Genomic DNA, 13496 nt, shown 5'->3' with positions numbered 1-13496 from the left:
TTCCCAAGAAGGGCACATGGACATGCAGGCTCAGGAGCATGTGAGGGCACTCAATGTCTCAGGAGCATGTGAGGGCACTCACTTGACCAGCCGGTGACATGTGGTGCAAGACATGGCTCGTGGTAGCATTGTGTGTCGTCTAAGGGGAGGTTATCAAGACTTGTGATGTTTCGGGTGTTTAGAAGTTGGGCTGTAGAGTGGGAGAGTTCTCCACGGAAGTCTAGGTCCGAGTCAAGATGATGATCGTCCTTGGTTTGAGGGGAGGATTGTTAGGGTGCAAACTCTTGTCCCACATCGGTAGAATAAAGATGGAAGATCATCTTTATAAGTGTCTACACAATATAATATCGGAGGCCTTCAAGAGTAAATCCGTGAGGGCTTGGCCCAAAGCGGACAATATCGTACTATTATGGACAGTGGACACAGATGCAGCAGAGGCCCAACGCGAAGTATTCACGCTTCCGCACAACAGATATTAAAATATTTTCCTAAATAAAATTAAAAATTGCTTACAACTTCATAATGAATGAATGCTAGCTTGATAAGAGTATCAAGATGAATTATTTTATATAAGTAAAGTGATGATCTTAAAACTAAGGGAGAAGATCTAAAGAAGGAAAAATTGAAAAAAATTATTAGAAAATTAAAGTTGTAATCTTAAAAATGTACCGAGTAAGGATCGATCAGTAGATTCCTACCCTGGCCATGACCCAGTGGACCCAGTTATAGCTCTATCACTGTATATATATATATATGCGTTTGCAAAACATGTACAACTATACATTACAGTACGTATATGTTATATCACAAATTCTTATCTATGACATGTTACCAGTTTATGACGTGAAAATATAACCATTTTATAATAAAAAGTAATCATTATCTAATAAATAAAAATGTCGATAATTACTTTTTACCACTAAATAATTACATTTTCTCCCTCAAAAAATTGTGATTGTTATAAGTGAGATCAACTGTTATTATGTAGTAAGCTCATGGTAGTATGGTACTATGGTACATTCAAAAGTTGTTGATAGTCTAACTCAAAAATCCCCAACCTTGCCGCATATAAATAATTGAGCCTTTCAAGTTCTCATGTCCCATTTTATTTGGGGTATCACTTAAGTTGACATTTATCATTTCATCATTTCATCATTCTCTTACTCTCTTTGCTATACTTTTGTCCCCCATCTTTCCTCGCTCTCTTAATTCCTGAAATTATATAACTAACCACTTTTATAATATGATCATCAACCTTAATTACTTTTCTTAGTTTATTATTTTTTTAATAATTTTGGTTGGTCCACTTATGTAGATTAGTTCATCATAGTATAGTACGATTGTTTAGTGATGATTAAACGCGTAATATAATAATAATAATAATAATAATAATAATAATAATAATAATAATAATAATAATAATATGAAAATGAATATATCGGTTAACGGGCAATCAAGGATACCTCCAGGGTTTCGATTTCATCCAACTGAAGAAGAACTTTTACAATATTACTTAAGAAAGAAGGTTGCTAATGAGAATATTGACTTGGACGTGATTTTTGAAGTTGATCTTAATAAACTCGAACCTTGGGACATTCGAGGTATGCGTACTTTTTATTACTTAATTGACTTGGTTTTGTGTAAGACCGTCTGATCTTAATTCTCGTTATTACTCGCTCGTCTTTTTCTTTTCTGAAAGCGCCCAGCGTCAATCTATATCCAAATAATATACTCCAAGCTACTCTAACATTACAATTCCACTATGCTTTAATTATTTCTTACTAATCATAATAATAATAATAATAATAATAATGGTTTTTCTAACATGTACCCTTAGGGCACATGATAATAAGCTAAGTAGGGAAAGAATTTTAAGATTATTATTCTAATTATGGTAAATATGAGTTTCAACTTTAATTTATCATGAAATATTCTCAACAATATTTTCCTAATTAGTTTATTATCATGTGCCATAAGGGTACATGTTAGAAAATTCCTAATAATAATATAATAATAATATAATATACTTCAAAGCTCTTTTTTTTTTTTTTTTTCAATTGCTATGCAAAGTACCTAGTGATTATGATTAAAATCGAGTTATTTTCAGAAAAGTGCAGAATAGGGACAACTCCACAAAATGATTGGTACTTTTTTAGCCACAAAGACAAGAAGTACCCTACTGGAACAAGGACAAACCGAGCCACAGTGTCCGGTTTTTGGAAGGCGACCGGCCGAGATAAGGTGATACATACCAATGGCAAGAGAATTGGGATGAGGAAGACACTTGTTTTTTACAAAGGAAGAGCTCCCTATGGCCAGAAGTGTGATTGGATTATGCATGAATATAGACTTGATGAAAGCTCCACCATTAGCAATGACACCCATGTAAGTGATTTACGCATACTCTATTTCCTATGATTAATACAGTATTTGAAAATTTTGGTATGAGACAGTACAATATAATTCATAACACAAAGAGACTCTTTTCAAATATTATCCGCTTTAATGGCTCTCGCGAATTGTAGGAGACGGGAAAGGATGGATGCGCGCAGTCTTACCCTTATGTTAATAACACAAAAAGACTATTTTCAAATTATCCAAAATGAAAATTATTCGTGAATTACATCTAAAGAGTGGTACTTCATATGAGAGAGAAAACTGCATTCACTTTATTGAGTTATTTTAATTTATTACATCATAATCCAGAACCAAATAAAGAGTACTAACTAATTGTTTTATAACTAATAAAAAAAATCCTTTATTTAGTACTCCCTCCATACCACACCAATGGTAACATTGACTTTTTCACACTTGTCGAGACACGTTTTGTAACGTAAATATATTTTGTTATACATTATTAAAAATTATAAAAATTTGATATTTTTATAGCATTCATGACGATAAATCAAACAAGATCTCACATGACTATATTTTGTCTTATAGATTAAGAATAATATCGAAAATTCTCTACGACCATGAATAGTGGCAAAACGGTCAATGTTACCATTGGTCTGGTATGGAGGGAGTAAAAGAATAGGCGAAACTCCAAATTTTCTGCCTAAAAGATGTTTCCTACAATAGGTCTTGCTATTTTTAGCATATATTATAGGTATTTAATTGGCGAGTTTTAAATGGGCATAATCTTTTTTATTTTAATATGGGTTCTTCTAATATGTGCCCTTAGAACACGTGATAATAATTTAAATAGGGGAAGATTTTCAAGATTATTACACTAATTATGGTAAATATGAGTTTCAACTCTAATTTATCATGAAATATTCACAACAATATTTCCCTAATTAGATTATTATCATGTGCCCTTAGGGCATATGTTAGAAAATCCGATTTAGTATTTATAACATTCAATATTTCACATTCTGCATAAATTTATCTCCCGTCTTTTTATGATAAAGATTATTTTTTTTTTAAAAAAAGAACTTTATGATAAAAAAAACCATTGACTATTTACGATAAAAGTTGCCGCTAAAAATATGTTATTAGTAAATATTTGTAAAGTAACATCATTAATTTCTCGTTAAAAAAAAACACTTTCGATAAAATACTCATTTCATTACTTCTTACTCCGTATGATTTAAATTTTTATTTCTTAATTAAATCAAAATACAATGATGAAAAAAATGAAAAAAAAAAATGAATTGTCAATTTAAATTTCATAAATAATACACTGAAAAGCAAAACTCTATAAATACCGTGTATAGATTGCACGGGGTCTATACTAGTTAATGACTAAGTGAGTAAATAAGTGTACTTAACTTAAAATAGCTAAATTATACGGAGTATTATTTTAACCTGAGACAGTTTTACAAGAACTCTATTCAATCTCCTTTTTTTTTTTTTTTTTTGTGGTCGATAGTATACTACAATTAAAACGAGCTAGGATTCTCGCCATTTATTGTGCATTTTCTCTCACATTCCTAATTTTAATTATTATTTCTCATTTATCTCATCAACTCTTACATCATTAGATTGTTTATAAATTATAATTCGAATTGAATCGTTAAAAGAAGATGAAAGGAAATAAAGAGGATCTAATTAAATCGATACAAAACAAGTATAGTTGTATTAAGTACTAATCCGTATGTGGTTGTTTATAGATGTAGATTAGATTGTGGGGTCTGAACTTTATGGATTCTCTTGTCGTTTGCTGTCTTTCATTTGAAGTCATTATGAAATTAGTTTGTTTTCAGAGAACCAAATGATTGGGAAATTCGTCAAATAAAGTGGCTAGCTTGAAAGTAAGAAGTTGATTTTTTTTTTTTTTTATGTTAATTAGGAGGATCCATATAACAGTTGGGGCAATTTCGTTTAGAGTAAGAAGTTGAATTATTAAGGTTGAAACCTATCTAATACAATTTGGAAAGTTAAGAATAAAATAAGCAAGTTGGAAAATGAGAACCCCAATACTTTTCCATATATCTTGCTACACAAAATATTGAAATGGCGAATTTAATTATCTTTGGTTTCAATTGAGATGTAAAGGCAAATTTAACACGGGATATTTCCGGACAGTTAAACTTGGCAAACTTCAAATCTCAATGTTGATCACTTTGTGAGACAATTTATATGTTATAATTAAAATTTAGTATTAGTAATACTATTTTTACATTATTACCTTTATTTTTGGGTATTTAAATGGAACATTTCCTTAAATAATACTCTCTCCTATTTCCGATAACTGTCCCATTGTCCATTTCCGTCTATTCACATAACTGTCCCATTGTCCGTTTTTGGTAATGCTTTTTCTTACATAATGACTATACTACCCTTGTTACATTTCATTATTTACAACTCAACCCACCCTTAACCCATCCTATTAATACTTTTCATTGTCCATTTCCGTCTATTCACTCACTTTCTTAATTCTTGTGTCATTTCAACAATGTGACAGTTATCGGGAATAAGAGGGAGTAAAAGTTGAAGGTAAGTTACGTGATAGTGTTGGTTGAAGGATACCTTCCAAATTCATGGTTTTACAGGATTAATTTTCTCGCACGACAGTAAATTACATACTCCCTCCCACCAGTCTATTTTTTTTTTTTTTGGGACAAAGGAACAATAAATTAAAAGAGAACAAAGAGTTATGAGTACATCACGGGGGCGGGTCAGGGGAGAGAGGCACACATGCCAAAACAGAGTCCGACATACAAAGATCTACAACAAAAGGAGGGGGCAAGTCCCACTCAAAACAGCCTAACAAATCACTAGAGTCACTAATGGAGTGATGGGCAATGGCATCCGCAACACGATTAGCCGATCTCTTCTCAAAACCACTTCAAATGCGGGAGTCCCGCAAGAGGGTCCTACACTCAAGAATGATGTTAGTAAAAGGTCCACAAGGGGGAGAGGGGCATAAAATAGAGGTAACCGCATCAAGACAGTCAGAGGCAATCAAGACATTGCTCACAAGGACTCTAGAGCGTAAAATCCCATCCCGAATGGCAAGGACCTCACAAAGGAAGGGGTTAGGGCCAAGAAAGCGGGTGGACCAACCTAAAACCCAATTACCAAAACCGTCTCGATGACACACCCCAGGCTAGCTAAGGAAGAAGAGGGGAGAAGGCGCGTCAACGTTGGTTTTAAACCAACCAAGCGGCGGAGGGGCCCAGCTCAAAGGGTAGCAAAAGGCATCAAGGTGGGTGGAACTCATGACGAGGGCGAGGGGAGACAGTCGGAGCGCGGGACCGGCAAAGGATTGGGAAGCAACCGAGGCACAGAAAGAGGAAGGGGAGGAAGAGGAAGGGGAAGGGGAGGGGGAAAAGGTCAAATCACAACGGCGAAGCCAGAGGCGCCAGAGGACAAAAGTAAAGAGGGTAGCCCAACTAGGGGGGTGAGAGGTGCAGTTATGATAAATCCAGTGGTGGAGGTCAGCATCAAAAAAGGAACTAGAGACATTGAGGATGGACCAAGAATGGGAGGCGAAGCTACAGTCTCGAAGGGCATGAAGGGAGGTCTCAGATATAGAGGGGTTTGGACAAAGGGAGCAGGATGAAGAGGGCAGGATTTTCCTACCAAAGAGAGAGGCCTTGTGCGGTAACTTGTTCCACCACACAAGCCAGAGAAAAACTTTGATACGAGGTTGGGTGGGGATATCCCAAAGCCAACTCAAGTCAGCAGGGAAGGTGGGAAGGGCAGGGGTCGGGATAGGGTGGCACAGAGAGGAGTAGGCATCACTGATGGAGAATTTGCCTTTTGGGGCAAGAGAAGTGGAAAGGACATCAGGTCTGGGTGTGGTCGGGATGGGGGTGGAGAGAATGGCGCTGGTGATGAGGTCGGGGAGGACAAAATCAAGAGAGTCGAGGGCCCAAACTCCATTGGAAATAATAAAGCTTAATTTAGCAGAGGAGGAGGAAAGACTAAGGGGGCCAAGAACGAGGGTTCTGAGAGGGCCAAGATCAAGCCAAGGGTCATCCCAAAGGCTGATGGTGGAGCCATCACCAATGGACTAGAGGAGGTGATCTTTCAGAATGTTCCACCCTCTTCCAATGTTCTTCCAGATATGGGATCCCCGAGAGAAGGAGAGCCGGGAGGGGGTGCAGTATTTACTATGGATGGTCTTAGCAGCGGAGGAGGAGTTGTTGAGGAGGACTTTAGAACAGAGTTTGGTTGAGAGAGCATCATTGAGAGGTTCAGCGGCCTTAATTCCAAGGCCGCCAAGGGAAAGGGGGAGGGTGACAAGGTCCCAGTTAGCAAGATGAAGTTTGTTGGCGGACTGACTGGACCAAAGGAAGCTCCTAGTGGTCTTGTCAATGTCGCGGAGAATGGAGGAGGGGAGACGAATGCATTGCATCGCATGATTGGGTATGGCGTTGATAGTAGATTTAATAAGACAGATCCTACCAGCTCTAGAAAGGAACTTGGATTTCCAAGAAGCAAGTTTGGACTTTATGTTGTCTAAAATGAAGTTCAAGTCAGAACGCTTTGGTTTTTTACTGAGGAGAGGGAAACCGAGGTAGGTACCCAAGGTGTTGGTTTTCTTGATGCCAAGAGCGTCTTCAAAGAGAGTGGCCTCGCTAGGGGGGGTAAGCTTGGAGAAGGTGATCTTGCTTTTTGAGCAATTTATCTTTTGACCCGAGTCGGAGCAGAAGGAGAGGATGGTATCCTGAAGGGCACACAAATTTCTCTCAGAGGTTCTACCAAAGACAAGGATGTCATCGGCAAAGAGAAGATGAGAGAAGGAGACACCACCTTTTCCAAGGGGAAAGGGGATCCAATCACTATTGTTGCAGGCCTGATGAATGAGGCGGGAGAGGGCCTCCATACAAATGATGAAAAGGTAGGGGGAGAGGGGGTCACCTTGTCTGATTCCACGGGATGGGGTGAAAGTATCAAGAGGTGTGCCATTGAAGGTCACAAAGGCAGAAGTTGTAGAGATGCAGCTCATAATGAGAGAGATGGTTTCGGGGTCAATGTTAACTGCTATAAGGCAAGTCCGGACAAAGTCCCACTCAAGTCTGTCAAACGCCTTCTCAAGATCAAGTTTAAGGGCAAACCAGCCAAGTTTACTCTTGGAAGTGTGCATGGAGTGGAGAATCTCGGAGGCAATGATGAAATTTGCATCCGTTCCTCGACCCGGGATGGAGCTTCCTTGGTTAGGGGAGATGAGAGAGTGCATAAAAGGCTTAAGACGGTTAACAAGGATCTTTGTGACGGTCTTGTAAGTGGTGTTGCAAAGGCTGATGGGTCTGAAGTTAGTGATGGATTGAGGAGATGGGATTTTGGGGATGAGAGAGATGGAAGTCAAATTGATGGCCGCAGGGATGGTTTTTGAGTGGAAGATGTTTTGGATGAAGGGGATAAAATCGGTTTTGATGATCTCCCAGCATTTCTTGAAGAACCCAGCATGGAACCCGTCAGGCCCAGGAGCTTTGCCTGAGCCAAGGGAGAAAATGGCGGTGCGAATTTCCTCAGAAGAAGGGATCAGGAAAGTGGAGGTGAAAGGGGGCCCAGAGGAGGGAAGGTTAACAGGAGGGACAAGGTAGGCAATCTCTTTTCCAGAGGTGAAAAGGTCAGTAAAATAGGTGGTGATGTGTTTATTTAGGTCGTCATGGCCAGAGATGGTAAGGCCCGCGTTGTTGGTAAGAGAGAGGATCCGATTGAAGCTTCTCCTAATGGTAACAGATTTTTGAAAGAACGCGGTATTACGGTCGCCATCAGTAAGCCAACTGATGCGGGACCGGTCCTTCCAATAAAAGTGCTCAAAGTCAAGAACGCAATTAAGTTCCTGGGTAAGGGAGTCATTAAGGGTCAAGAGGGAATCCGAGTTAGGGTGGGTACACAGGTTGCGCTGGACCCCAAGAAGCCGAGCAGAGAGCCTACGTTTTCGGGAGGGCAGGTCGCCAAAGATCACTTTGGCCCAGTCGGTGATAGTCAGACTAAGGTTAGAAAGCTTGGAGGGGATACCATCCGTGAGGGAAGGCCACGTGTGGGCAACAAGCGGGTAGAAAGACGGATCACAAGTCCAAAAGGTCTCAAATTTAAAGGCCTTAACAGAAGGGTGATGAGGGAGGGAAGTCTTTAACATGATGGGGCAGTGGTCAGAGGAGAGACGGGTCAAATGGTAATTGTGGGAGTTCGGATATTGGTCCATCCAAGACTGATTAACCCAAACCCGGTCAAGCCTTTCAAGAATGGGATTTATACGCCGTCTATTAGTCCAAGTGAACTTGGGTCCAGAGAACCCAATGTCTATTAAATTGCATGAGTCAAGGGAAGACTTGAAAAGGTTAACTCTATTTAGCTTAATACCCCGGCCCCCAATCTTGTCGGTACTACACGTCACTTCATTGAAATCCCCTAAGCAGACCCAGGGAAGGTCGTGGGAGGCGGCAATATTAATGAGGTCCGACCACAAATTTTTTCTAAGTCTAAACTTTGGGCTCGCGTATACAGCAGACAAAAAGAAGAGGAAGGAGATATTAGGTACCTGGACCACCACATTGATCAATTGATCAGTTTTGTTTAGAAGGGAAACGGTTGCCTTTCCAGCATTCCAAAGAATGATGATGCCGCCTGTGAATCCCACCGGGTCCAAGATCTCGAAGGAGTCAAAGGGGAGCCTACGCACAATGGCCAAAGAGTTAGGGGAGCGGACTCTGGTTTCGGAAAGGATCACAATGGTCGGGTTATGAGCATTAATAAGGTAGGACAAGTGAGTCCGGAACGAAGGTCTAGCAATGCCTCGGCAATTCCAATACAAAATATTCATGTTGGTAGGAAGGAGGAAGGGACTGGGAAGGTCATTCGGGTCTGACCGACGACCCACGGCCTCTGCCACGCCGGGAACGAGGTTTTGGCACCCTAGGAGTGGGTTGCGGTTCAACCCCGAAATGCTCAGCAGAAGATTTCGATGATTCAATTCCATGTCCCGGTCCCAACTGACCCAAATGTCCAGAGCACACAATCTGGTTGCAGTCCGAAAGATCACTACTGAGTTTGAGAAGCTCGCGGTTCGGAGGTCCTTGCAAGTCAAACTCAATAGATAAATTCTCCTCAATCGAGGCAAGATGGGTGTAGGATCCAAAATGAACTGGAGCTCCGGCGGTACCACCGAAGATGGGTAAAGGACGTGCCATTCCCGAAGGAACCACCTCAGGAAGCACATCAGAGCCGGAGGAAGAGCAGGGAGATCCGAGAGATCCGGCAGGTGGGCTGGTTGAAGACAGCCCGACATCGACTGGGTGTTGATAAGACAAATGTTGAGGCAAGATTTGGGAGGATTGAAGGGGTTTGCGAGAATGGCCCGCAGGTTGGAGACGGTCTTCGAGATAACATATTTGATAACATTTAATTTTGGATGGTCTTCGAGATAACATAAACTTTGACCGTATTTGTCTTCATTTATATATATATATGGCTTTTTTCTAGAAAAAAATATAATAATAGACTTTTCATTGCAAACTAGTTTTGTGACGCGTGAAATTCACGGGATGTTTTGTTTTTAGTGTGATATTTTTAGTGTCTCTAGAAATTGTAATTTTTTAAAATATCAAAACACATAGTAAGATCGCCTCATGAAAAATTGATGATAGATCGTGTACTTAAATAACGGGCATTGATATGCTCACGTAAATATCAAAATCGATAAATTAAATAAGTCAAGTAGGTGAAGAGTGCTATTTTTTGAAAGGTAAAATGATGAAAAAACCCAACAAATACCAAAATAAATCATACATTTGAAAAAAAAAATATTAGTTATTCACGTTGATGTCGTCAATCTTATAGTTAGTCTCCAATATATATTTGTTTAATCAATCCTATTATTTCACTTCTAGATATCATCTTCGTTCTTCAATGAATCATCCCTATGAAAAAAAATAACTCAGTAATTAGTACGAATTAACCAACAAAATAATTATGTTTTATTAGAATTTTGACATTTATTTTTAAACGTAAAATTGACCACTAATGTTTAATTTTGAGTATAAATGTGTAACAAATTATTGCACAAATTACGATATATAGTACAAGACAATTACGTATTTTTTAAAAAATATAAATAGTTTGAACGGAGACAATTTTTTTAATTTTTTTTGTCAATTACGAAAACAAATATGAGACTATGAAATAAATTATCGTTATTTGAACAAAATTGATATCCAAAATTTGTTCCAGAAACTTTCCAACCCATTGACATTTCACACAAAATATGTGCCTTTTTAGTTGAGATTATTTACTAATAAACAATACATTCAGAACTTATGAGTTTATACCTTACATTTTCTTTACCTTTGATTTTAACTCATTTTTTTGCCTTTTGTATTTCTTCCCTCTTCAAATTACTCACATGACGTTTCGCTTATCTGTAGTCACATACATTTCATGATACTTTAAAGTTTATATAATAAAAATAAATGATATTGACCAAAGGTTAAAACATTAACTAACATAACAACAACTTGGCAAACGAATAATAAATTTGTCACATGTAAATCATTTAAAAACCTTATTATAGAAAACATGAATTCAGATATAAAGTAAACAATTCATACAACCAAAAACATAAAAATTAAAATAGACTTTGTAGGACTACACCACCACAACAACACAACAACACAACAACAACAACGACAACGACGACAACAACATACAAATATATGTTATCATAATCAAATCAATAAATTAAAGTATAAAATATATAGCCCACACTCCCACAACAACACAACAACAACAACGACAACGACAACAACAACATACAAATATATGTTATCATAATCAAATCAATAAATTAAAGTATAAAATATATAGCCCACAACTTAGAAACTGATGGGTAAATGGAAAATATGTATTAAATAAATAAATAAAGTGAATATAAACTATTATAAATATTATTATAGCTTTTATAGCCATTACACGACCATAGATTCCAATATTTAAATTTTATTTTTATTTTATTTTATGTTATTGTTGAATAAGATAATTGAATGTCGAAAAACTCAAGAGGCGAATTAAATAATAAAAAAATGTTAATGAAAATGGTGGGTTTAAGCAATATGAAGAGTCTTAATCAATTTATTAACATATTTTATTATAAAAATTAATTAAATAGGAAAAAATATTAATTAATTTGGTGGGTGTTAAGTATCATGAAGAGTTTTACAATTTATTAACATGTTTTATTAAAAAATGAATTAAATAGGAAAAAACGCTTAATAAAAATGATGGGTGTTAAATAATATGAAAAGTTTTAATTAATTTATTAACATGTATTATTTCAAAAATTTCAATTAAAATGTCAATTTTCATTATATATTATGAAACTTTGATGTAAATTTGTATGGGTTACATAAATTTTGGAAAATAATATATTTAAATTAATGTCACGTAATTTAAAAAGTTGACAATTCATGTCATATTTATTCGTCATGTCACATTAAAATTTGCCATGTCATGTGTAGTAAGTGACATGACTTTTTGTTAATGGTAGGTTGCATTGTATACGTGACATTTTAAATTCCCCTTTTAATAATATTGTATAGATTCAGATAGGTTAGTTTCGTCTTTCAAAGTTTCATAGATTTTTCGGAATTTATGTTACCAATAGATTGGATAGAAGGTAAGTAATTCAGTTATTATTACTATCACATACATATTTCTTTTCATAAAAAATGTTATTGGTCGAATAACTGTGATTTGAGAATATTCGTAATTATCGGCGGATTTATAAGAGTTTGATAACAATCATTTTCCGCTTTCATACATTAGTAAATCAGTATATATATTTACTTACCTTGTGTGTGTATATTATCAATGTATGAAGGTAACAAACCATGCAATGAGTAATGGAGAATTCACACAAGAAGAAGGATGGGTGGTTTGTAGAATATTCAAGAAGAAAAATCACATCAAAACCGTAGATAATTCCTCCATCAACAACACATCAAACATGACAATTGATCAATCACATTATTCAACCATACTTAATTCACCAAGTGATGACAATGATCTTGAAGACAATGATCAAGGGGCTCTTGAGCAAATATTTCAAGCCCTAGGGACCCCTCAAAATAAAAATAATATTATTACAAGGCCCACATTTCATAACATTATTGATAATAAGTTCATAAAACTCCCAAGTCTTGAGAGCCCAAACTATACCACCACCCAACTATCACCATGCTACTACCAACCCATGCACCTTCAAGACGACGTCGTTTTAGACGCGAAAGACTCGGAAACCAAGCTCGGGAGCGACTGGGCCACCCTTGATAGGCTTGTTGCAACTCACCTAGATGGTCAAACTATTGACACCGTGGCATCAATCTTTACATCATCATCATCATCATCATCCAGTGTTGATCTTCATCATTATCATGATGCTAACATACAATTACCATCCTTGAGAACATCATCATCATCAGGAAACGAAATTTACCACCATGCCCCTAATAATACCCTAGAGAATTATAATTATAATTATAATCTATGGAGTTTCACAAGTTCATCCTTGCCAATTGACCCATGATGCCACGTGTTAGAAGGTGGTTTATAACCGTTGTTAAGAGGGATTATGAATTTATGATTATATTAACCTCATCTTGTTACCATGGTGGTTGTTGAAGTCAAAAGGGTTATCATAAGGTTAATTATTATTGTTACGGTTTTTTTAACGTGTGCCCAAATGGTCAGATAAAAAACCTAAATATGACAAGATTTACACAAATATCCTGTAAATCTTTCCACATTTATGATTTTAATGTGTACCCTATGGTGTGTTAAGATAATATAGAGGCAGAACGTATATATGGTTTTTGAACTATGTCATTTATAATTTTAATGTTGTAATGTATGCACGATATTTATAAAATTTTAATTTTCAGTGTATTATATGTGAAATTTAAATTCACAATTTATCTATTTTTCATGTTTCTCATCATTATATTTTGATTTGAGAGAAATAAAAAATTAAATTGTAAGAAGTTATGAAATGAGTGTTTTTTTTTTGCCAAGAAATTAATGACGTTACTTTATAAATATTA

General features: G+C 36.6%; 1 protein-coding gene across 1 annotated transcript; it reads left to right on the top strand.

Moving 5' to 3' along the window:
* The first annotated feature begins 1126 nt into the window (after positions 1–1126).
* Positions 1127–13295, top strand: LOC141658531 (NAC domain-containing protein 43-like). Its single transcript, XM_074465465.1, has 3 exons — positions 1127–1601; positions 2108–2385; positions 12278–13295. The coding sequence occupies exons 1-3, from the start codon at positions 1424–1426 to the stop codon at positions 12980–12982; spliced, it is 1161 nt and encodes a 386-aa protein (XP_074321566.1). The 5' UTR covers positions 1127–1423; the 3' UTR covers positions 12983–13295.
* Positions 13296–13496: the final 201 nt, after the last annotated feature.

The sequence above is a fragment of the Silene latifolia genome, chromosome 6, assembly GCF_048544455.1.
Source record: "Silene latifolia isolate original U9 population chromosome 6, ASM4854445v1, whole genome shotgun sequence".
In the NCBI taxonomy this organism is placed as follows: Eukaryota; Viridiplantae; Streptophyta; class Magnoliopsida; order Caryophyllales; family Caryophyllaceae; genus Silene; species Silene latifolia.
The sequence above is the reverse complement of the archived record's forward strand: the minus strand, read 5'-3'. Positions and strand labels throughout refer to the sequence as shown.